The sequence below is a fragment of the Podarcis melisellensis genome, assembly GCF_964234715.1.
Source record: "Podarcis melisellensis genome assembly, chromosome: 11".
Classification (NCBI taxonomy): Eukaryota; Metazoa; Chordata; class Lepidosauria; order Squamata; family Lacertidae; genus Podarcis; species Podarcis melisellensis.
Window position 1 is genome coordinate 46,072,795 of NC_138543.1, and position 25,417 is coordinate 46,098,211.

The 25,417-nt window shown below is 41.0% G+C and overlaps 1 protein-coding gene across 1 annotated transcript in view; it reads left to right on the forward strand.

Annotated features, from left to right (window-relative positions):
- NUP155 (nucleoporin 155) overlaps nucleotides 1-24,837 on the forward strand; it is a 37,408-nt gene extending 12,571 nt beyond the window's left edge. The window contains exons 13-35 of the mRNA XM_081930095.1: nucleotides 629-799; nucleotides 2,695-2,805; nucleotides 3,736-3,830; nucleotides 5,911-5,999; nucleotides 6,976-7,038; nucleotides 7,126-7,276; nucleotides 7,534-7,600; nucleotides 9,223-9,341; nucleotides 10,063-10,166; nucleotides 11,256-11,389; nucleotides 12,403-12,594; nucleotides 13,078-13,216; nucleotides 14,651-14,786; nucleotides 15,994-16,147; nucleotides 17,073-17,177; nucleotides 17,312-17,466; nucleotides 18,492-18,621; nucleotides 19,244-19,357; nucleotides 20,140-20,260; nucleotides 20,856-20,966; nucleotides 22,697-22,833; nucleotides 23,692-23,798; nucleotides 24,427-24,837. Coding sequence (XP_081786221.1) covers nucleotides 629-799; nucleotides 2,695-2,805; nucleotides 3,736-3,830; nucleotides 5,911-5,999; nucleotides 6,976-7,038; nucleotides 7,126-7,276; nucleotides 7,534-7,600; nucleotides 9,223-9,341; nucleotides 10,063-10,166; nucleotides 11,256-11,389; nucleotides 12,403-12,594; nucleotides 13,078-13,216; nucleotides 14,651-14,786; nucleotides 15,994-16,147; nucleotides 17,073-17,177; nucleotides 17,312-17,466; nucleotides 18,492-18,621; nucleotides 19,244-19,357; nucleotides 20,140-20,260; nucleotides 20,856-20,966; nucleotides 22,697-22,833; nucleotides 23,692-23,798; nucleotides 24,427-24,565 — 2,844 coding nt within the window. The 3' untranslated portion in view covers nucleotides 24,566-24,837. The remainder of the gene's footprint in view (nucleotides 1-628; nucleotides 800-2,694; nucleotides 2,806-3,735; nucleotides 3,831-5,910; nucleotides 6,000-6,975; nucleotides 7,039-7,125; nucleotides 7,277-7,533; nucleotides 7,601-9,222; nucleotides 9,342-10,062; nucleotides 10,167-11,255; nucleotides 11,390-12,402; nucleotides 12,595-13,077; nucleotides 13,217-14,650; nucleotides 14,787-15,993; nucleotides 16,148-17,072; nucleotides 17,178-17,311; nucleotides 17,467-18,491; nucleotides 18,622-19,243; nucleotides 19,358-20,139; nucleotides 20,261-20,855; nucleotides 20,967-22,696; nucleotides 22,834-23,691; nucleotides 23,799-24,426) is intronic.
- Nucleotides 24,838-25,417: the final 580 nt, after the last annotated feature.

Below are 25,417 nucleotides of genomic sequence, written 5' to 3' on the forward strand. Positions count from 1 at the left end.
ATTTGAATTTCTGTGTGCTGGGTGGCTGGGGGAACAGTTGGGGAGGGGTTTGCAAGAATCTGGAAGCTTGTGTTTTTTCCCCTGCATTTTTATGATTTTCTGTGACCATTGAGCCACTCTGCTGTTTTTTTTAAAAAAATTCTGGATTTGAATTTTGAAATGCTCTTTACAGTATGTGTGACTTTAAAGAGCACTTAATAAACTCTTGTTGTACCAAATTTGGCTTTGTTTGGACTTTTTTTGACCATAGGAACGCATTAATTGATTTTCAATGCATTCCTATGGGATTTCGTGCTTCGCAAGACGAAAAATTCGCTAGACGAAAAAATTCGTGGAACGAATTAATTTCATCTTGCGAGGCACCACTGTAGTCGCCTTTGACTGGACTTAACCTTCCAGAGGACCTTTAGCTTACCTTTATATTTTTACATCCTGACCCAGCTATGGTACAGTAATACTGCAGAGGCTGTGAAGGATAGAATTATAATTGGCAGCTGGAAAGATAGGAAGGCAACTAGCTTCCTCAGCTGCAGGCAGAGGTTGAATGGAAATTGTTATAGCTGAAGCATATGATTGGAAAGCAAGTTACTCTTTTATAATTTTTTTACTCTTTACTTTCTTATTTCAGACAAAGACACATGTGGATGGACATTCTTGGGCTCTTTCTGCGATAGATGATCACAAAGCTCAGAAGATAGTAACACCTTTGAATAAAGATCTAATTCCCATAACTGACTATCCTGTGGTTGTACAACAGCATATGCTACCGCCAAAGAAATTTGTTCTCCTTTCGGCACAGGTTTGTAGTACAACTGCTTGCTTAAAATAAAACAAAAATACAGTGGTACCTCGGGTTACATACGCTTCAGGTTACATACGCTTCAGGTTACAGACTCCGCTAACCCAGAAATAGCGCTTCAGGTTAAGAACTTTGCTTCAGGATAAGAACAGAAATCGGGTTCCGGCGGCGTGGCAGCAGCAGAAGGCCCCATTAGCTAAAGTGGTGCTTCAGGTTAAGAACAGTTTCAGGTTAAGTACGGACCTTCAGAACAAATTAAGTACTTAACCCGAGGTACCACTGTAGATGAAACTGAACCTCAGATTACATTTTCAGAAGCTCTTAATCTCTGTTTAGAAATGAATTTGATCTCTTACATCCTGGTGTGTTTTTTAATTCTTGTCTGAAATCATTCTGGCATTCTACCACTTGGTTCTATCCCATGTTGTCGGGTCAGCTGACAGTAAGGCTTTCATCAGTAAAAGGAAGAGAGAAGCACCTTTGGCCATTTATCCCCCACCCCACTTCTGAAATCTGCTCAGAGGTAATGGGGAACCTTCCAGAGCATATTGGGGATGTGGACAAATTATAGGAAGGAATCTCTTAAAATTGCCTCTCTCCTTCCACTGATTGAAGCAGTACCATCAGATGAGTGACACAGTGGATATAAGCCACTGACTTTGCAAACTACCTTTTCTGGGAAGGAATTGGGGGGAAGTACCGTACTGGCCTGAATATAAGCCTCACTTCCCCCCCAAATTCTGACCATGAAAAGTTAAAGTGTGGCTTATATTCGTGACCTTATGGTATGCAGACAGGAGCAGCGAGGAATGGAGCAGCTTATTTTTGGGTATTTTCTCCCCCTCCCCTCCAGTTTCAAAGGTACGGCTTATATTCGGGTGCGGCTTATATTCAGGCCAATACGGTAACTTCATATGTGTACATACATAATCTGGATTAATTGTCTACTCAGGCTGGTAGAACATGAGACTCTTAAGATCAGGGTCGTGGGTTCGGGCCCCAAGTTGAGCAAAAAGATTCCTGAATTGCAGGGGGTTAGACTAGAGGACCCTCGGTGTCCCTTCCAACTCTACGCTTCTATGACTCTATACTGATGCATTATTCTTTCTTACTCCAGTAATTTATTCCTTTGAAACGCCTTTGTTAGAGCCTTTTAATGTATATGTGTTAATCATAATTGTTAAACATGGAACATTTTATTTTGTAGATGCAAAATGTAGATGCAAAACAAAACTTTCTTCTCTATATGATAGAGAATTCAGACATGAGAGGACTGTACTTAATTTCTAAAAGTGAGAAGATCAAGCTTGAGCCCTGCCCTCCAGCCCTGTATGTAGCACAAGTGGCTATGTTTATTACCTAGCTATGAAAAGGTTTGAGGTACAGCTCTGATATATTGAGGTTGTTTCAAATATCTCTGAAACTAGGCTCTACCTTTACCTCAAATAAAGGCATGGAAGAAGATCCCCCCCAGCCCTTTACTGTAGTTTAAATATTGTTCTTCGTTGTATATTATAGCTGCTTGGGAACATTACAGGTTCAAACCTTGGCCAAGGACTTTCTGGACAGCCTGGAGCAGGCATCCTCAAACTTGGCCCTCCAGGTGTTTTGGGACTACAACTCCCATCATCCCTGGCTAACAGGTCCAGTGGTCAGGGATGATGGGAATTGTAGTCCCAAAACATCTGGAGGGCCAAGTTTGGGGGTGCCTGGCCTGGAGCATGCCACTTCTTTATAAACCGTTCTCCATTTTTGTAAAATATAATTATTAATTACTTTCCTTATAGGGCTGTCATAAAGATGAACAAGGTGTAAGAAGTGTAAATTATTTTGGCCAATAAAAATGCTATAGAAATCACCCTTAAATAAATAAAAAATGTTCTGTTTTTCTTTAGGGGAGTTTTATGTTTCATAAACTCAGACCAGTAGATCAGCTGCGACATCTTTTTGTGTGCAATGCAGGAGGTGATGGAGAAGAGATTGAAAGATTTTTCAAACTGCACCCGGTGAGAACTTAACTTTTCCTTCCTATATTAGGCCAAAGATAGAACTAGGGGTTCAAAATGCTACCTCTAGCAGTGGGGAGCTCATAAGCAGGTTATGATAGTGATAGTGATCCCTTGCTGGCTATGTAAGAAACTGGGGGGGGGGGGAGCATCTGAGACTCAATTTAGGTGTCTCTCAGTGGCTAATAAGGGACGCGGGTGGCGTTGTGGGTTAAACCACAGAGCCTAGGACTTGCCGATCAGAAGGTCGGCGGTTCGAATCCCTGCGACGGGGTGAGCTCCCGTTTCTTGGTCCGTGCTCCTGCCAACCTAGCAGTTTGAAAGCACGTCAAAGTGCAAGTAGATAAATAGGTACCGCTCCGGTGGGAAGGTAAACGGCGTTTCAGTGCAGTGCTCTGGTTCGCCAGAAGCGGCTTAGTCATGCTGGCCACATGACCCGGAAGCTGTACGCAAGCTCCCTCAGCCAATAAAGCAAGATGAGCGCCACAACCCCAGAGTCGGCCATGACTGGACCTAATGTTCAGGGGTCCCTTTATCTTTACCAGTGGTTAATAGTTAGCCTCCATTATGTTTTTGTTTGTTCCTTTGTTTTGACGCTGTCTTGATTAGTGGCCATCACCCTATTTTATCTTAATAGATTCTGTAAGTGTGTTATTAATTGTGTTGGACAAGTAAGGCAGTTAAAAATGTACCTGTTCAGCATGCTTCTCCACTATAGTGATAACTTCTAGATATATACCTAACATCTGGTAGCAACACCATGTTACTGACTGCAGTTATTTACACCCTTATATGGGCCCATTGGTGTCAGTAGGACTTCCGTCTAAATAGACAAGTTACCCTTTAGTCCCCTTGCTCCTCATTTCATTAAAACTGCACCAAGATTGTTCTGTCATTTTTACTGATATTTTTTAATGATGGTTCTTACAGGAAGAGCAGGCTTGTGCTACTTGCCTAATACTTGCCTGTTCTTCTGCTGCTTGTGATAGAGAAGTCTCTGTTTGGGCCACTCGAGCATTTTTCAGGTAAAATTATTCATATCTGCATTATGCCAAAAGATTATACTTTAAAAATCTATGGTATCCCAGCAGTAAATGGGTTGTGCTGGACTCTGGTTGGAACATATGAACTGTTAAAACTAAGCATTGCATAAAGTTTCATAGCTGATTCCTATTTCTCAGTAACTATTGTGCTATGTTTCATTTTGTCATTATAGATTTAAGATATGATCATGCCTCTTTGTACCTCACTCTTGAGAAAAATAGTTTAGGGAAAGCAGCATCTTAGTTCTAATTTGTGTTGAAATTACGGTACATTTTTCATATTTAATTAGTAGGCACATAGTGGCCTTGTTTAATAAAACAAGCCAACTTCAAACCATGGTTTATGAAACTGACTTGCTTTAATAAACCATAGCTAAGGTTAGCCATAGGGACGCGGGTGGCACTGTGGGTTAAACCACAGAGCCTTGGACTTGCTGATCAGAAGGTCGGCGGTTTGAATCCCCGTGACGGGGTGAGCTCCCGTTGCTCGGTCCCTGCTCCTGCCAACCTAGCAGTTCAAAAGCACATCAAAGTGCAAGTAGATAAATAGGTACCGCTCCGGCGGTAAGGTAAACAGCGTTTCCATGTGCTGCTCTGGTTCACCAGAAGCGGCTTAGTCATGCTGGCCACATGACCCGGAAGCTGTACGCCGGCTCCCTCGGCCAATAAAGCAAGATGAGCGCCGCAACCCCAGAGTCAGCCACGACTGGACCTAATGGTCAGGGGTCCCTTTACCTTTTAAGGTTAGCCACAGAGGCCCAATCTGCGTGGTGTCACATTAAACTGTAGGTAAAAAGAAACTTTTGTTTGGCATGAACCCACAGAATGCTAATGCACACTGCTGAAAAGTTCTTGCTCCACTTCTGCTGCTGTCCGACTGTAAAACAAAGTCAGGGTTCATGGGTGCCAACTTGAATGAAATATTGTGGGGCCCAGGTAAGCCCCACCCTGCATAACTGATCACATGACACAGTTCACATACACCATTTTAATGGCAATACCCATCAACTTTGTGGGGGCCAAAGCCCTCGTGGCCCCTAGGAGTTGGCTCCTATGTCAGGGTCTGATTTGTTGTGACACCCAAAGCCAGCCTAATGGTTTGTGAATAGTAACCAAGGTTTGTTCATGGCTTACTTCATGTGGTTTCTTTGAGGGAAGCAAACCACAAACCCTAGTTCAGATGTCATGAACAGCAAGGCTCTGGCACAGCAGCATGTGGAATGGAGCTAGGGCTTATTAGCAGGGCTATTATGGCAGGAACTAAAAGTTTCAAGGGAGCTTGCTATCAGCATTCACCAGCTGATCTACACATGGGGAGCTCCCTAGTGCAGCCAATCCCAGCAGGGCTTGATTGAGTGCTGCTTGCCAAAGAGCACTTGAAAGCACACTTTAAACTTCCAGTTGTTCCTTTGCTGCCACCCTTTTGTCCTGTTTCACACCTGATCTGTGGGGCAGGTGGGCATGGTTAAGGAAAAACTGTTTTGGCAGTCCTAATTTGGCCCATAAGGGACGTGGGTGACGCTGTGGGTTAAACCACAGAGCCTAGGACTTGCCGATCAGAAGGTCGATGGTTCGAATCCCTGCGACGGGGTGAGCTCCTGTTGCTTGGTCCCTGCTCCTGCCAACCTAGCAGTTCGAAAGCATGTCAAAGTGCAAATAGATAAATAGGTACCACTCCAGCGGGAAGTTAAACGGTGTTTCCGTGCGCAGCTCTGGTTCGCCAGACGCAGCTTAGTCATGCTGGCCACATGGCCCGGAAGCTGTACGCCGGCTCCCTCGGCCAATAAAGCGAGATAAGCACCACAACCCCAGAGTCGGCCATGACTGGACCTAATGGTCAGGGGTCCCTTTACCTTACTAATTTGGCCCATGGGCCAGAGGGTCCCCTTGACACACCATTATAGGGTTTAGACATAACATTAAACAGTGGACAAGCTATTTTTTACATATGCTTCACAATTCAACCACCTAAAGAAGTATTTATTGACTGTTTGACTGCTTAGAAATAATCTGAGAACTGATTGCAGCGCTGATACAGTTGTTTTAATTTTGTGAATCTCAGATATGGTGGTGAAACACAGATGCGATTTCCATCCACCCTGCCGCCTCCAAGTAATGTTGGGTACGCACTGGGATCTCCTGTTCCACCTGGTAAGCAGCAAATATAGTCAGTACTTTTAGGCAAGAGGTTTTTTTACCTTTTATTTTGCAAAAACATTCCATCCACTTGCACCCACTCGTGTAGCTTTAGTAGTCATTCACTACTGTTGAGTTCATGATTCAGAAGTGCATTTATACTTACTGTACAAATGCCCTTCCCATGCTGAAAGAAGAGGAAATTGGCAGTACTTTGAACTGTTTTAGTATACAGATCAATTTAGCAACATAAACCTTCATATTTTATATCTACAATATGTAAGCGTTGAAATAGTGATAACAATAAATGAAGATTTGAGGGGGGGAACTAATTTTCTCTTTCCTTCACCCTTTCCCATGCCTGATGCAAAGATATGCCCATCCCTCTAAATTCTTTCAATAGGTTTTGAACTGTAAGCCATCTCTGCCAGTGACATCTCATAGCAAACTGTGGATGGCAGACAATTACTGAATAAAAATGATCCCTTCTCCCTGCCTCAAACTCCCTGGTTTTATATTGTAATCTCTTAAAGCTGTGCTCTGATTATTGCTTTTTAAAAATTGTTTTTATTAAAGATTTTCTTGGGTTACAAAAGTACATACAGCATCTCTTTCAGTTCATAGAATACTTTCTACAGATCATTCATATTTGATGTGAGACACGTTATGGACAGTATAAAGTTGGGGGAGGGGAGAAGGGGGATAGTAAACTGTCATTCTTCTACATAGTGTATGCATAAGGGTTTTATGTTAGCATCATGTGGGTAGGTTCTGTTTCTGTTCATTTAATTGTTTTTGTTGGTGGTCAGATAGATATGAGGGGTAGGGTGTGGATGGTTGCCTATATTTGACTGCAATGAGTTTTGTTTGTGTGCTTGAGAGGGCTTTTGGATCAATTTGTATGCTATTGGTGGGTTCCTGTTTTCTTGTTGGGCTGTGTATTGCTTTATGGTATGCACTGAGAGAGTATGCACTGCTCTTCTTATATTAGGTTCTCCTATGTCTGCTAGTAGCCCCTACCCTAATCCAAGCTTTTTGGCAACACCAGCCCAAGGTATTTCCTTTTAATTATTTAAATATATTTCTCTAGTCCTTATAATCTTGCTTCTGTCTTTTTTAAAAAATTGAGTTTATGTTCCAGGTTTGCATCCTCCAACCATGTCGACTCCTGTGTTCACTTCAAGCAGTCATATGTCTCAACCCAGTGCTTCTCTTAGTGGCATAATGTGCCCCGAGATAGTGTTTTCTGGAAAGCACAATGGTATCTGCATATATTTCTCTCGGATCATTGGGTAAGTTATTTATGGAAAGGTGAGGATACATGTTGTTATAACTTGACAAAATGAAGTTTATCTTAACTGTGGTTGGTGGAAACAACCAACTTCAAATGGTGTTGGTATGTTTCCACTAAATATGGATAAGATTAATCACGGTTTAGGGTTTCACAGCACACTAAGCTGTGGTTAAACTTAAAAGGGAAGTAGAAGCTTCCAGTGTCATCATGTGCTGATTACATGAAACTTCAAAACTGCATTTTCTTGCTTTCCAGAAACATTTGGGATGGAAGTATAGTTGTGGAGAGAGTTTTCAAGAGCGGCAATCGAGAGGTTGTAGCTGTAAGTACTGATGAGTATTAATGGCTGTTTTGGAATCTGATATGAAGTTTGTAAGGGTAGTTGGTAGTTTGGGGGTTAATACTGGTGTTGATGTCTATATATGAAGGAAATCAACTTGGTGAATATTGGTCAGTGTGCCATCACAAAGCACCACACTGCATAAGAACCGTATTATTATTTTCTTCCTTTCAGGAAGATGGATTTAGAAGGGAAGGACGAACATGTTTGTCCCTGTAATCATTGGGTTTAATAGGTTTGGCTGGAACTTTGTACCAGCATGAATCAGCGGAGGTGACTGTAACCTTTGATCTTTGGTAACAGTGGGTGCCAGATCCAAACACATCACTTCACTGTTGTGCCATTCTTAGTATAGGCATATTCAGAGCTTGTGGGAGGAGTAATATATGCATAGTAAGTGCAAGCCTTTAAACTCAAATGCTGGTGATAATAAAGATCAGGGGTTGGCAACCTAAGGCCCATGGGCCACAAGTGGCCCATAGGGGTCTGACTGGCCCATGGAACCCCACCTCCCACTCAATTGGCTCCTGTGTGCCTCGCTAAACTGGTGCAGAGCAGAACAGGGACCGCCTTCCGCGACGCTAGCCGGCTTCCCATTGGCTGCAGGACGCTCCTGCAGCCAATGGGAAGCTGCGCATGCCTCCTCCGCGCTGGAAGGAGTGCCGGAAATAGCGGTTGCGCATGTGTGCATGCACGCACTCCGGCCCACTGCTGTGTCTGCGGGACAGTGAACAGACCCAAGCCACAAAAACTTTGCCAACCCCTGATAAAGATGAATAGCAAGTTTCATCTTTGAATTCTACTCCTCGCCCAAATTCTCTTCAGATAGAAAAACAGCTTGTCATATAGAAGGGTTCAACCATCCCTCTCCTAAAAATATTAGTAGCTTAATTTTGCAGAATCAAGTGATAGGTTTTCCACTTCAAGGTGGTGGTGGGGGTTGCAAGTTTGAATTATCCCTCTTGGTGATCTCAAAACAAAAACCCATTACTACGAAACCCAATTTTTGGGGAAAGGACAGGTTTGAAGGTTAATCTCTTGATTCTTCACAATGTGTAAACTTAGAAAAGCAGTTATTTGTGTAAACATAGATCTGGATTCTGTTTACCTGTTGTCAGGTGTGTTTCTCTGGAGGTTCTGGAATAGGGCGGTCTTGATGATTGGGAAGTGTAACTAGTAACTAGGCAAGGCTGGTATCAGGAAGTTACACCATAAAGGGAGATTCAGGCCTAACACCAGCTCTTCCTGATCATCACAGCAAAGAGCTTTCTCAGCTTGTCCAGAGCTGCACAGAATTGGTTCAGCAGCAACTAAAAGGTTTGCCTTTTTTATCCCCCATCTCTCTCGTAAGGAGTGGCTTCCTCTGCAGTTCTGTTTTCATGCACAGGGGAAAGGAGAAACTTGTGGTCTTCCCTTCTTCCCCTGTCTGACTCCAGCTCAAAAGGTTTTGCAAAGCAACATTTCCTAACAGTGACTTTTCCTGGTTACAGGAGGATTCACTTCCTAGTCATCTACCCAGAAACCTCCAAGAACAGAAATTTAGAATAAGTTAAAATTGGTTAGTTTCAAATATGTTCATTTCAGTTAACCTCTTTCTTGTTTAGGTTGAAAGCAGTGTTCCACCACAAGTGTTAGAAACTGTACTACAAGAATTAAAAGGGCTGCAGGAATTTTTGGATAGGAATTCACAATTTGCAGCAATAGGATCCCTTAGAAATCCCAGGTAAGATTAAGGGTGTTGAGGAAAACAAGCATTGGTGGCTGACAGTTGTGTTGTACAGATAACTGGTATGAAAGTTTGAGTTGTTCCCTTAGAAAACATGTGTATCTCCAATATTTATGCATGAATATTTGTGGTCTTTATAGCACATTTATTATCCAACTTGATAGGTCTCTATAGCAACTTACAAAATACAGCTTAGACCAGTTTTCAGACACATATTGCTTCTGGAGCAACCATATTTCTTCTGTGAACTACCAGCACTTTTACAGTTTAATCAGAATCTACAAATGAGGACTTTGGGGGACCAAAAAGGGACTGTGCATTAACCTGCCAATCCTCAGGCCATAGGTACTAAACTGACTTATGCCAGACTCCTGGTCTAGACTAGCTTCCTAATAACTCCCAGAGCACTTTAATTTAGGCCTAACAGCCCTATGGGAGACTCAAGGTCAGCAAATACTAAGTAGAACTCGTTTGCCCTACCTGTCCCTAAGTCTTCTTATTAGATGGCCTTTCCCAGACAAAATTAAGATAACCAGACTTAAGGGGCTTTGAAGGATGCTTAAAAGGATGGTAAATCTGAGTTCGCTGTTAACATATTAAACAGCTTCTGCTATCTAAACCAGTTTTTACTACTGTATATTTGGCATGCGACGGCCCCAAGCACACCATACCCTATTTATACAGTGTATACGTTTTTTCCTTGTTTTTCATGAAAAAGCTTTGCCACCTCAGCTAACCTGCAGCAGCGATTACTCGGATTCATGCGGTCCGATGGTGGAAGTTCTCAGCAACTGCAGCAAGAGCTCCAGAGAAAGTTTCACGGTAGATAAATAGCTCTTTTTTCTTTTCTCTCTTCTTTAGCATGTATCTTTGAAGAAAAATACATGGGGACAATTTCTTTCTAGCTTTAATAGTAAACAGTGAATATTTTGAGACTGTTTGAAAGAGAGAGGCTAGAAATAGAAATAGCAACTTGAAAGAGAAGTTGCTGAATTACAACTCAGTTACCAAACTAAAAACTATGGAGAGACCTGATCTGAATAGAGATATTGGATTCATGCTCCATTATACACACTAAAGCTAATTTTGGTCATCTATCCCTTTAAAAATTCTTTGTCCTTCACTGTGGAATCAACTGCCATAACAGTCATCAACAGTTATAAGGTTAAAGCAACCTCTGCTTCAGAGTATCTGACGAAGTGTGTATTACACATGAAAGCTCATACCTTGAAAGCTTATATTTAATTGATCTTCAAGGTGCCATTGGAATTATTAATAAAGATTTTTTCCCATCTTGTTATTTATTATGACTGCATTACCATATTAAAGTAAAGGTAAAGGGACCCCTGACCATTAGGTCCAGTCGTGACCGACTCTGGGGTTGCGGCGCTCATCTCGCTTTATTGGCTGAGGGAGCCGGCGTACAGCTTCCGGGTCATGTGGCCAGCATGACTAAGCTGCTTCTGGTGAACCAGAGCAGCACACGGAAACGCCATTTACCTTCCCGCCGGAGCGGTACCTATTTATCTACTTGCACTTTGACGTGCTTTTAAACTGCTAGGTTGGCAGGAGCTGGGACAGCAATGGGAGCTCACCCTGTCGCGGGGATTCAAACCGCCGACCTTCTGATTGGCAAGTCCTAGGCTTTATGGTTTAACCCACAGCGCCACCCGCGTCCCTTGCATTACCGTATTAGGGATTGCTTAAACCTGGTGAATCCTACCTAGTAGAGAAGTGTTTGAGCTGGGTAAGCCTAGCAATCCCTTCATGCCACATAGTTCTTTGTTTCTAGTGCTTCAAAACGTTTTGTGAAAGCACCTGTTACTTGACACATTCACCCTTGTGTGTGAGAGACATGTTCAGGGGATAGAAATAAGTTATAATTCAGCTGTGTCCATTTCACTTTTACAGCGGAGGCACAATTAGCAGAGAAGGCCTCCCTTCAAGGCATCCAGCAACTTGTTCGGAAAACCTGCCAGGCTTTGGCACTGTGGAAGCTTCTTTGTGAGCATCAGTTCAACATTGTCGTGGGTGAACTTCAGAAGGTATGTGCCACAGCACTCCTTGCTTCTTCTTTTATTTTTAAATCATTTTTATTGATTTTCCAATTAAAAACATCAAATTAATATATCCAATCATAATACTCCAATTAAAATAAAATACTAAAATAAAAAAGACCAAATTATAGTTATTAATTTTTCGGAGCTCTCCACAGTCTGGATCTCTGAAGCATATCTCTACATTTCAGTCCTACCTCTCGTTGTTGCCATATTTTCTACATCTTGATTTTGACGCTTTGTAATTCTCCATCCCCGAGTCCACGATTCTCAATCTTGTCAAACATCATGTACTTTCATCCATCGAATACAGCTTTGTTAGTATATATTTTTCCAACTGTCTTTTTATCAGCGCAGCTTCCTCTGACTCCATTCCAATCCGGGATGTTGTCCAAGTCTGTTACCTGAAGTTTAATGGTGCAGCAACTCCCAATCATTAATTGTTCAAACCTTCCTTTTGAGCTTTATTGAACCAGTACCTTCCAAGTTAAATTGTTAGGCAAAACTGTTTGCAATATCACAATGTAGATAAACTGTATTCCACAAATATTTGGCGATCGATGAGCCTTTGAGCACTCCTTGCTTCTTGACCTGGAAGACATAGGAGTTTTATTGCTCAAAGCAGAACATTGGGATCTTCTGGACAATAGGTATCACTTAGTTGTTTTGCAGTCTTTTAAAGATTTCAGAGTGCCTCACTATTTTAAAAGGCAACCTGCAAAGTACCAAAATCATTTTTAATTATGATGTGAGTTCTTATATTGGTTTATTAAAACAAGGGTTTCACGCAGATGTGGAGGGTGGTTTGCAGGTTGTGCCCTTCACTGCTGACATTATCAAAGTTATTTTAATCTTATGCATATTTTTAAAAAAGATAACGTGTGCTGTAAATTATGCTGTCCTTGATGGTTTGTTGTAATGTAAATGCAGCAGGATTTCTCTCTTACGAAATTTAAACAAGAAAATTTACAGTAAAAATTGGGGGTGTGCTTTTTCCATAGGAGCTTCAGGAACACCTGAAGGTGACTACTTTCAGAGACTTGGTAATTAGAGATAGAGAGCTAACTGGAGCCCTTATTGCATCCCTCATAAACTGTTACATCAGAGACCATGCTGCTGTTGATGGGATTAGTTCACATTTACAAGACATCTGCCCCCTGCTCTACAGCACAGATGATGCTATCTGTTCCAAGGTATGGTATAGGAACCAATATGAGAAGAAGGAAGGGTGTGTGGTTTTTTTGTTTGGTTGTGTGTTTGCATTAGCATGCTATTTCTGCATCTAGTGAGGGCAATATAATATGAGAATTGCATTGCGTCATGCTGTGCTACACATATAGACGTGTTAAGATTTATCAGTTGTCATAGGAAGATATTTAATATTAAACTACTGCGATCATTTTAAGAAAATAATTGAAAGATGAGTGTTACAATCTGTAGAAGGATAAGGGGACTGTTTAGCACAAGAATTATTTCATAGACAAAAAAATATCACTTCTGGCCAAGAAGTAGAAGAATTTATTGACTTTGTTAAGTGTGAGGGATGCTTCAACCTCCATCTCAGTAAATCAACACACAGTGCAAAGCTGCTATAGGCCTTGGCTTCCCACTGAATGTTCAGTGTGTGGAGTTCAAATGAAGAATGCAGACTTTGATCTATGCTTGTGTCTTTCTAGGCAAATGAACTACTTCAGCGGTCCCGACAAGTTCAGAACAAATCTGAAAAAGAGAAGATGCTAAGAGAGTCATTGAAAGAATATCAACAGATTAGCACACAGGTAGATCTTGCCAATGTCTGTGCACAGTATAGGCAAGGTGAGTTACAAGCATCACTGAACTTTAACTTTATGAATATAGTGCTGTTTCCAGTTTTAGGTCATCCTCAGAGTAGACCCAGTGGGTGGTATTCAGCTAGGTTTTATTCAGAGTAGACCCATTGAAAGTAATGGACCTAGCTTAGTCATGTTCTTTAATTTCAGTGGGCGTACTCTGCGTATAACTTAGTTGAATCCCACCCATTGAAAGAAAGGGACATGATTTAGGAGCATAATTTCAGTGGGTCTGCTGATCAACATATCTTTCTCTCTGCAGACCAACTGCTACAGGAATATCAGTATTAAACAGTATAGGAAGTGATGCACGTACATCACAGTTAGAAAAAATGCAATACAACAGTAAAGAACACATATTTTTTCCCTATCTGCTGCCATCCAGTGGCCCAGAACGCTGGTGTGCTTTCTGCGCTGTTCACCAGGAGACAGGCTCTTCTGAAGAAAGACTGGCTGGGTCCTGCAACTGGAGGCACCTTCCCACGTCTTCTCTGAAACTATTCTTTCTTCTGCCTCTGCAGTGAACAGATACAGATCTCTTGCTTTTTGCAGAACAGCTTTTTTAAAAATAGGAAGAAGAGATAGGAACCACGGAGTGAGAGTGTGCTCCTGCTGCCAACTTTTGGCTACTCCAAAGCAACCTCATGGCTGCGTTTCGCCCTCTCCCACTCCCTAACTCCTGTCTCCTTCCTGGAAGAATGAAGTCGCAAGCAGGGTAACTGTGACTTGTGTTTGGTTTCATGGCCAGACACCATTTCCTCCTCCACCTTCAAATAAAATTCAGATTCCCTGTATTTTTTATGTTTGTGTGCATCAGACATATTTTATCATTTGAGAAATCTGATATCATATGTGTAACACTTAATACGTGAATTGAGGGTTTCAGAAACTAATCACACAGTACTCGTGATTTTGTATGTGTTCGAATTTCAGTGGTACCTCGGGTTACATAGACTTCAGGTTACAGACGCTTCAGGTCACAGACTTCGCTAACCCAGAAATAGTACCTTGGGTTAAGAACTTTGCTTCAGGATGAGAACAGAAATCGTGCTCCGGCGGCACGGCAGCAGCAGGAGGCCCCATTAGCTAAAGTGGTGCTTCAGGTTAAGAACAGTTTCAGGTTAAGAACGGACCTCCAGAACAAATTAAGTACTTAACCCGAGGTACCACTGTATACTGCCCTTGCATAAAATACTGAAACATTGAGAAAACCTAGTTTTCCAGGGCTTCACAGAGGGACATAGTTTTCAAAATGTGGGTAGATGCACAGATGCCCCTGCAGCCCACAGCATCAGATAATTAGAATTAGGACTTCACATTTTCTAATTTGAAATAGGTTGTATTCATATTGTCAATTTCTGTAGTATTATGTTCACTCTTATCTCTGTTAATGTATTTTTCTTTTCTTTTTAATCTCAAGTACGTTTCTATGAGGGTGTGGTAGAACTTTCTCTCATGGCTGCAGAGAAGAAAGATCCCCAAGGTCTTGGACTCCATTATTACAAAAATGGAGAACCAGAGGAAGATGTTGTTGGATGTCAGGCTTTCCAGGAAAGGCAAGTTTTGGGTTACAATTGAAATTTTCTTCAGGGCAGAGAATGAATGAATGAATGAATGAATCTTTATTTGCGTCAGCCATCGACCATAGCAATAAAACAACAATACGATATACAAAAAAATAAAAATAAAAAGTCATTTATATAGAATACATTTTAGGTTTTGAATCAATAGTCAAATAGTGGATCTTATTCTAATTGCCCCAGCTAAAAACCTTGCAGCCTTTGCTGTCACTTGCTCATCTTGATCTGCCAAGAGAAAGGACACTGGCAGTGACTGGGCAACCTGGAATGGACAATAAAAGAGGGGTGATAATCTCATTCCTCAAATCTTTATAAAGAAAGGCATGCGCCACCGATTTGGTGCTGCCATCTCCACAGGGACATAAGCGTTTTTCGTGTGGAATGTCTTGGAATCGTCCCTCAAGTACAGCCGAGGGCAATACGTTCAATCTTGTGAGAGTAAAGGCACATCTGTATTTTAGAATTGCTAGGTTATGCAGATAGGGGGTGCCAGAGAGTCGAAATGGGCAGGTGGAAAATAGTCACACCATGGGCAAAATTTCCTTATTGTGGCCAAGTTGTTCTGATGCTTGATAACATTTAGGCGCTCACAAATTAGACTGTTTGCTTTACTAAAACCCAAAGCGAGTTTTAGGACAGAGATGTTAGCAGTTGTTTTCCGAGGTTGTGGATTTATGGAAATAAAGTAGCCAAAAGGAGGAGTAGAGTGCCTAAAGGTTCCCTCTACCTGGGCTGGGCTTTAACCTGAGGCACTGGGACTCCCCTCTCCAGGCTTTGTAGCCTTAAATACGACAAAAAACTGTATTTGTGAGCACAGATAGGGAAAAGTGACCAGCTCTGATGTTTATTTTTTACCTTCCTGAGAAATGGAAAGGGTCCAAATTTTTAAGATTCACCATTGTCGTCCCCCCTGCCCCCGCAGATGTGTAACCAAGGAAGAGTGACAGAGTGGGTCGTTTCTTTATGTTGCTTTATCCACTAATTATTTTGAATTGCAAATGAATTCCTACATATTTTCTACAGCCATTCCAGCCTCTGGCAATCTAGGAAGTGATGTTAAGAATCAAAGCTTCTACTATCTAGCACAAAATAACATGCATATGCAAGACAATAAATTGTTGCTGTGGGTGCTTGGAAGGTTTTGCTAGTGAGTCTTTTTCCTGTGGTTTCCACTTTTCTGCAGGTTAAACAGCTATAAGTGCATCACGGACACTCTCCAGGAGTTAGTCAATCAAAGTAAAGCTGCTCCACAGTCTCCCAGCGTGCCCAAAAAACCTGGTCCTCCTGTCTTGACATCAGATCCCAATATGCTAAGCAATGAAGAAGCAGGACATCATGTAAGAAAAAACATGGCATACACTGAATTGCCATTAACTTTGCCCAGGGAGTACTTTTAAGCTTGTCATAAATCTAATATCCAGGATTCAAAGAACTGCTTTAGCTATGCTGAAGGAAGGCCTTGAGTAGGCCCAGGAAGGGCCTGCTATTCGATAAAATTCCCTTCAGGACATGTATGATTTTTCAGATCCAGACTACTAACTTACTGTAAATTTATTGTGAAGCTGTTAGTACAGTTTACTAACATCTGTATTATTTTTATTATTTCATCTGTATTATTTTTTTCAAAGATCTTTATTGAAACTTAACATATACACATAATAAGCAAAATTCCCAATGATTCCCTCACATAAAATATAATATCTAGATTACAACAGCTGCATAATTATATACCTAATTATAAAACCCACCACCCACCCTCTACTCCCCTCCACAGCAATTCAACTTCTTTATATTTCTTTCTACCTTTCCCCCTTGCATTCTATAATAAAATATTTTTGTTGAATTCTGATTTTTCCTTCTTTCTTTATGGATTTTATTATTGCTACATTTTTATTCTAAGCCTCTTAGCATGTCATTTTTAGAACAATATTTTGACATATAATCTTCGAAATACTTCCACTCCATTTTTAACTTTTGATTTGATTGATATCTTATAATTGAAGTTAATTTTGCCAATTCTATATACTCATTTAATTTACAAATCCACTCTTCCTTTATTGGTGTGTCCTGAGATTTTCATTTAGTAGCAATCACTACCCTGGCAGCTGTTGTTGCATATAAAAAGATTATAAAAACCTTCACCTGTATTATTCATTAGAGGAATTTAAACTAGTGCATAGGAAACACCTAGTAGTACTAAAAGTGTAATAAAAATATACTGTTAGAGATCTTTTTCAATTCCCTCCCCTTCTCTCATTGCAGTTTGAACAAATGCTAAAATTGGCCCAGCGTTCTACGGATGAACTTTTTAGTATTGCTCTTTACAGCTGGTTGGTCCAAGCTGATCTGTCAGATAAACTGCTGCAAGTAAGTAAGGTGACAGACCAAGTTGATGAAGATAAATAAATACAATGTAGATACACAACTTCATCGTCACATTTCATAAAGCACTGCATTAGCAAGCTAATAGGACTTTACCTTTACTCCCTTGATTCCTGCAGATAAACTCTCCCTTTCTGGAGCCATATTTGGCACGTATGGCCAAAGTTGATCAAAACAAAGTTCGCTATATGGATCTTCTGTGGAGGTTTTTTGAGAAAAACGGAAGTTTTAGTAATGCGGCCAGAGTACTTGCAAAATTGGCAGACATGCATAGGTAAGGGTAGCTTGTTATCAGTAATTGCATCTAATGTTTTTATTGATTGATTGCTCGCTCAGCCTTCACTGTAAGGTCCCAGGGTAGGTTGAAGTACTTCCAGTCTTCTTTAGTTATTTACTTATGTTATAATTTTTGCAGAGCAATCTTTATGACACTAAGGTAGAATAGAACTTGTGATCCATCAAACTCAGGCATGGCCAAACTTGGCCCTCCAGCTGTTTTTTGGGACTACAATTCCCATCATCCCTGACCACTGGTCCTGTTAGCTAGGGATGATGGGAGTTGTAGTCCCAAAACATCCAGAGGGCCAAGTTTGACTATGCCTGCTCCAGCCTATGGGCCAGATGTGGCTTGTGGAAGGTTCCTATCCAGCCTGCAACCTCTCTTCCCTGGTCCTGAGCCTCTGCCAAAGGAGGAAGAGATCACCTTGTTTCTATACTGGGAATGACCTTTTTTCAGCACCCCACCTGAAATAGGAGGAAGAGAGATTGCAGCCCCCCTCTGGAGATTCTTTTGGCTATCTATGGGTGAGGAGAGTGATTCAAACTTACTCCCAATCATGCCAAAGGTATAATCTCAACTAGCCTTAAAGAAGTAGCAATGTTTTCTTAAGACACCAACAAGGAAGCATTTTTTTCCATGGCATACAGTGTGGGGGACTCCAGTAGCATAGGATGTGGCTGTAGCTGCTAACATAAAAGCGTTTACATGCATTGAGGAAATTTATTGTGGATAGCAGTTGATAAGTTTTGACGACGTTATCAGACCATGCATCTGTATGTAACATTTCTAAAACTGAATTTTTATTGGTTTCTATGTATTTCTAGATGGTATAGAAGAAATGGCCAAGATGCGAGGAAATACAGGAGTAATGGTGTTAGAGCAGTTAGACAAAGAATAACGTACTGCAGAGAAATAGACAGACTGAAGAACTAGATTAAAATATTGAAAACAGCTAACATTCTTGTGATAATTGCTCATGGAAGCTACCATATTAGTCACACCATTATGTCATTTAACAGCACTGAGATCTCACTTCAGCAGCGTCTTGAATATATTGCACGTGCCATTTTGAGTGCTAAGAGTTCCACAGCCATCTCACCAATTGCTGCAGATGGTGAATTTTTGCATGAATTGGAAGAGAAAATGGAAGTAAGTATGAGAATTAATTTAGATGGCATTGATGGATCTCCCTGACCAAGCTGGTGGAGGTGGTCAGGGGTGATGCAGGAGAACCCAGAACTGTGTTCCTGGGAGATTTCAACAGCTGAAATAAAATATTAAAATAGGCATTTTAGATAAGCTTCCTGTTTTTAATAATTAATTGATTTCATCTGTTAATATGTTTATGTGCTGTTTATGGGCAGCACTTGGAAACCTTGGTAACTAAGTGGTATTTAGGTAGCTAAAATAAACAATCATAATGAGGCCACCTCAACTGTTTCGGCACAGGACTTCATTCTAACTCGAGCAACCTATCGTTATTGTGTAACACGGTGGCTGAAATGGCTCCCAGTTTGCTACTGGCCTAGTTTATGATTTAGTTGTTGACTTATAAAGCCCCAAACATATTGGTATCCTGTTAATCTGAAGGAGTAACTTTGCCTATATAGACCTAGTCAGCTATTTTGAATTGCAGAGTTCGGAGTCCATATGTGTTGTGTGTATATGTAGTCATTGTAAGAAGTGAAATATTTTGTGTTAGACCTAATTGTAGGTGACTGCTGATGTTCACTGAGCTTTTAATTAAAGACTATTGCAATTTTTTAACCAGGTTGCAAGGATTCAGTTTCAAATACAGGAAGCATTACTCCGTCAGTGTTCTCATCATTCCTCAGTACAAGATGCCATTTCCCAGCTGGATTCCGAGTTGATGGAAATTAGCAAGGTGATCTTATAGTAATAATAACAAACATTCCCAGGCTTCTCTGTATTGTGCAAAAAAATCATCTGATATCTCCCAAACCATTTTTTCCACTTAATCAAGAAAAATTGCTCTGCCTCACCAGTTTTTTTTTTTTAAAAGTGTTTTATTTTACATATTTCATATTATTTTAGTTCTTTTATAATACAATGTTGTGTGCGGTCTTTAGCAAACATCAACTCTTGTGTGTGAAAAACACTCATATATATAACGGAACTCTACAAGAAATGCACTATCTGTTATTTGTTATTTAGGGTATAGGTATGCTATTCAATGTGGAACGCGGGTGGTGCTGTGGGCAAAACCTCAGTGCCTAGGACTTGCTGATCGTAAGGTCGGCGGTTCGAATCCCCGTGGCGGGGTAAGCTCCCGTCATTCGGTCCCAGCTCCTGCCCACCTAGCAGTTCGAAAGCACCTCTAAGTGCAAGTAGATAAATAAGTAAAGCTTTATAGCGGGAAGGTAAACTGCATTTCCGTGTGCGGCACTGGCGCTGGCTCGCCAGTTGCAGCTTCGTCATGCTGGTCACGTGACCTGGAAGTGCCTTCGGACGGCGACGGCTCCTGGTCTCTTGAGCGAGATGAGCGCGCAACCCTAGAGTCGGTCACGACTGGCCCGTACGGGCAGGGGTACCTTTACCTATGCTATTCAATATTTTGTTTAATGTCTGTAAACTGCCTATTAATCCATTTATACTTCATTCTGCATTTGATCTATGTGAATGATCAAACTTGTTTTTAAATTTCAGCTTTATGGGGAATTTGCTGATCCATTCAAACTCTCAGAATGTAAACTGGCTATTATTCATTGCGCTGGTCATTCGGATCCTATCTTAGTGCAGACACTTTGGCAAGAAATAATTGATAAAGGTAGGTTCAAGTACTTAGAAGAGATGCCTAGAAACACACCACATTATGGAATGACTCACTTCTGTGTTGCTCTTCAGTCCAGTTTGCGGGGTGGGAAGGAATTGACAGGAGTGAGCTGGAAGTAAATCACACTATGCAAGTTGGAGTCAACTGTTTATTAGCAAGAATATGATCTGCATAGACTTGGTGGAGTAGCTTAACATTCAGCACGCAGGCTGTCAGATTCATTAGCAAAAAATTAGCAAAAAACAACAACAACCCAAAACCCTTGCAAAGGAAGGGTCTAGGTTTTATTTATGAGTTCATTTCATCCTACTTCTTTTATTCTTAACGGTAAACATTCAGCAACTCTCCCAAAGAGCTTGGTGTCATGGTTTCTGTGTTCTTAGCCCAGAGAGAGCATCATTTGTATCACCAGAATATTTTGTTTAAACCATCTGGAGTCCTATGAAACTGGAAACTCATTCATAGTCCACCTGCAGGAGGGTAAATTGACATGATTATTTTTTTTACTTGGTTCTGCATGTTGAAAATGGAAATAACATAAATGCAAGCGTTTAATCGATCTTCTAAAAGGGTGTCTTTTCTATTTCAGCGCTGAGTGACAGTGTGACTATGAGTGCTCCTGACAGAATGCAGGCTCTTAGCCTGAAGATGGTAATGCTTGGCAAAATCTACGCTGGGACACCTCGCTATTTTCCATTAGGTATATAATTCAAATTAAGGATATTTGGAGATACTGAAAAAATAAAATAACAGAATAAAACAAAGAACAAACAGGAAATAAATCCAATAATTCTTCCAAGAGTCTATGTTAGATCAAAGTCAGTACCTTCTGTATTATCAAGTGCTGAGCTGTCAAATTCCGTATAAAATATTTATTAAAAGTGTGGGTGGGAGGAGAAGCCCTACTTAAGAATTTGCCTGAATGTGTGTGATTTAAAAGGCTCTTGGGCTGGGGTTTGGGGTGGGGTTGCTGTTATTTATATTAATTTATTTCTATCTTTTAGATCTTATTATTTATATGGAAATTGTTCAATTTTGATGTGTTCTTTTTGCTGTTTTATTGTTTAGACTACTTTTGCTATGTTTGTAATTATGTAATTATTTTCATATTGTAAGTTGCCTTGAACATGGCTTTAACTATGAAAAGGCAGCATAGAAATAAAAAGGATGTATGATGAAGGATGTAGCTTCCACACAAGGCCTGTCCTGAGACATATAAACTCCACTCGGAGCCCTCCCAAAAGCACCTTGAATATGCATTTGACTGAATGCTCTTAGAAAACTGCAAAATAGAAGGAAGAATGTGTTTTGATTGTGAGGAGGCTTCTGTGCATATCCATTAGTTTCAAATAGATTCTGCATGTACCCAGGCTCAAAGCAACATCTGAATTACTCTGAACAGAATTAGAAGTAACTGTAGGTAGTGACCATGTGGAGCACAGGAGCAGTGTTATAAGTACCGTATTTTTCGCCCTATAGGACGCACTTTTTCCCCTCCAAAAATGAAGGGGAAATGCGTGTGCGTCCTATGGGGCCATACAGGCTTTCGCTGAAAACTGGAGAGCGAGAGGGGTTGGTGCGCACCGACCCCTCTCGCTCTCCAGGCTTCCGGAAGCTCTGCGCAATCCTCCGGAGCCCGGTGCCAAGCCGTGCCGGGCTTCCTAGGGTTGCGCAGAGCTGCCTGCATTACAAGGCCTCGGGCGCGCTGAAGAGTGTGTCCGGGCTCCACGCAGCTCTCTGCAAGCCTGGGGAGACCGGCGCGGCTCCCTAGGCTTGCGGATAGTAGGCTGTTTTGGGGTCGGGGGAAGCTCGGGCTTCCCCTGCGCCAGCCTCGTGCCTGGGGGGGGGGAATATTTTTTCCCCTTTATTTCCCCCCCCCCCAAAAAAAACTAGGTGCGTCCTATAGGGCAAAAAATACGGTATGTGGAAGGTGCACACAATTTTCCATTTAGAGGTAATGGCCTCATATGCAGTTGAGTCATACCCTGAGTATTGAAAATACACATTCTTCTTTATGGCCTCCATAGGTCCCAGAAATGGGTATGCATAGGTCCCATTTTTCTTGAACTTAGGGTAGTAGGGATTTTGTCCTCGCCTATAGTCATCACTCTGTACACATGGAGGTGAGGCAAACACCTTTTACAGTCATTTCTCACAAGCCAAACTTGAAAAGAGCAGAACGCCTTTGGTTATCACTGAACTAGAACTAGTTGTTGTTGTGAACTAGGAAGTCAAATGGTCAGAGTCCTCAAACAGTCTCTTCAGAACTTTCTGTATTGCACTGTGTCCCGTTTTTTAAAACATCTACTGAGTAGATTTCCTGTCAGGTTGACTAAGTGAACGAATTCACAGGTATATAAAAGAAAGAATAGCAACTAAACTTTGCAGCAAATGATTTGCATCTCACTGGCCACTATTCTTCCTCCTTAGATTTCTTAGTGCAGTATCTAGAACAACAAGTTTGTTCTTTGAACTGGGATGTGGGTTTTGTAACTTACACAATGCAAGAAATTGGTGTGCCGCTACCAAGACTTCTTGAAGTATATGATCACCTATTCAAAGCACGGGTAAGAGGAAAAACTTAGCATATTTTCTTGTTGATCTGTTGTTTAAATTCTGTATCATCACAAATGATGGGGGTGGACCACAGAATACCAGTTTTTTAAAGGTATATCACTGCTGAGATACTAACAAGAAGAAAATTCTAGGTTTGTACTGGGCCAGACATTCAAAATGTGTTTGTAGTTAGTAGGCATTGATCCTCATGTAGTAGATTGTGACTCTATGAGCTCATTAAATTGGTCCGTAGAATACCAACTTGCTGCCACGGCTGCTTCTGAGGTTGTGTTGAGGACCTTTGTTCGCTACTACTTCATTTGTTGCTGCCTCCCCCCCCCCCCAAAATTGTCTTATATGCAGGTGGGCACCAAGTTAGCACCTTCAGTCTGCTTTTGCAGCCAAGTCACATCTTATCTGGCACAGCTGTATTTACACTCATCTGTATCATATCTAGTAAGGTCCAGCTGTCAAGCCTATTGCCACCTACTTTTCCACAGGCTCCTGTATTTTTAATAGCTGTATATAAGACTTGAATTTTACAAGTGCAGTTCACCCAACGGGTGAAAATGCCACACCTACCAACATACTGCCCTTGTATACAATGATTAAAGGTTTAAAAATACCTTGTTACTCTTTTTTTACCCCCATTTCTACCCCTCCCCCTACTCAGTTTCTTTCATTTTCTTTAAAAACAAGACTGGTGATGCCACAAGCAGGAGCCACTTTAAATTGGAGCCTGCTTGATCTCACTAGGCAAACAATTAAGTTCTTTCAAATGCAGAATGGGTATTATGAGGCACTCTGTAGTACACTCAACATGTTGATGAATAATTTCCAAATTGTCATGTATTTTTCTTTTTTTACAGGATCCATACTGGAGTAAAATGAAGAAGCCTTTGCACCTTTTGGAATGCATCCATGTGTTATTATCAGCATTTGTGCAAGAGCCTAACAAAATTCTTGCTTTTGAAAGGTACTTCTTTGAATGCAGATGCTGTAAACAGACTTAACATATGCTGGAAATGGTTGCCAGATGAGCTGGTCTGGACTCTGCTATCATCATCTGAGACCCTTCTTGTGTGCCTTTGTGTGCCTTTTCTGCAAGAGGCCTGGAGGGTGGCCTCAAGAGAACGCACCTTTACTGCTTGTGGAATGCTCTCACCAGGGTGACTCACCAGGCATCTTCATTACATATCTTTAGGCGCAAGGAAAAATATTCCTCTTCTGCCTGGCATTTGGCCAGTTAAACAATCTATTGCCTTTTAAACTGTGTTTGTGGTGGGGTTTGTGTTTTTGTTTGTTACTCTGTGTTTTTATATTATAAACAGCCCTGTAAACCTTATATGAAGGGCAGTATAGAAATTTAATTAATAATGTAAGTGGCAATTTATAAAATAACATAAACAAAGAAGGCAGACTGCTGAAGGAGCTTACCATACTAAATTGTATACATCTTGCTCAGAACTGACACATCTCGCTACAACCACTAGTATATCCCATTGCCAGCTTTGTTGCAGAAGATCACTGACCCTAACTGTAGTTTTGGGTCTCTGTATCCTAACAATAAACTAAAACTAATTGCTTTCTTTCTTTCTCTTTAGGCGGCGATTCACAAATATTTGCTTGGATGCTGTTAGCTGTTACCTTGTTGAACTGCAGTCCATAAGTCCAACACTAGCTGTACAGACAATTACAGGGAACTTTAAATCTCTACAGGCTAAATTAGAACGGCTTCATTGAGTGATGCACAACTATTCCTTCAGGTGGAATGAACTGTCACTGCACTGGAATCTGAAAAGGCAAATGCTTATTAAAGCATTAAAACAAGCTGTGGAGCTTATCATAGTTCTGTGTTGTCTGTTCTTAACTAACCTCACATAGAATGCAGAATGGCAGGTTGTTTCTCTTCTTTTTTTTACTACTAAATTTTTCTAGCAGTGAAACAGTTTTATATGCTTTGGATTAAAATGCATTGTATAATCTTGTCCTGACAATTAAAATTATTTTTAAAATGGGTTTCTCTATTAATTTTGCATAGAATTTACACAACGTACTTAGACATAAAAGTGGAAATCATACAGCTATGTATTTGAGAGTTTGCTATGAAAAAGAGGTTTACGATTATAAATGGCAACTACAGGCAACTCCCCACTTGGGCACAACTGGACATGTATGGTGCCGGGAAATTGGAAGTGGTGGGAGAGCTGGAAAGTGTGGCTTGCGAGGAAACCCAACATCTTGGAGGGCCCTGGTTTAGATGTTGCACACATGCTGTATCATGCATAATCTTAGAAAAGTTATTCTCTTAGGAGTAAGAAAGTGAGAACAGGCCTGAAATCTGCAGTTTTTATAAGCACATGTACTCAATCAGGATATATCTTTAATTGATTAAGAACTCCAACCCTAGTGGCCTCAGGTAGAAGACATTGAGAACAGGAAATCATTTTTGGCAAAGCATGTCACTTTTTTAGAAGGTGCCAGACCACCTGTCCTTTAGTAAAAAGTTAATCAAATACCCGATCATTGTCTCAGCTGGGAGATTTAAATATTTTAACAAGGCTGCTCTTAAGGCCTATATTGGGTGAACTAGTA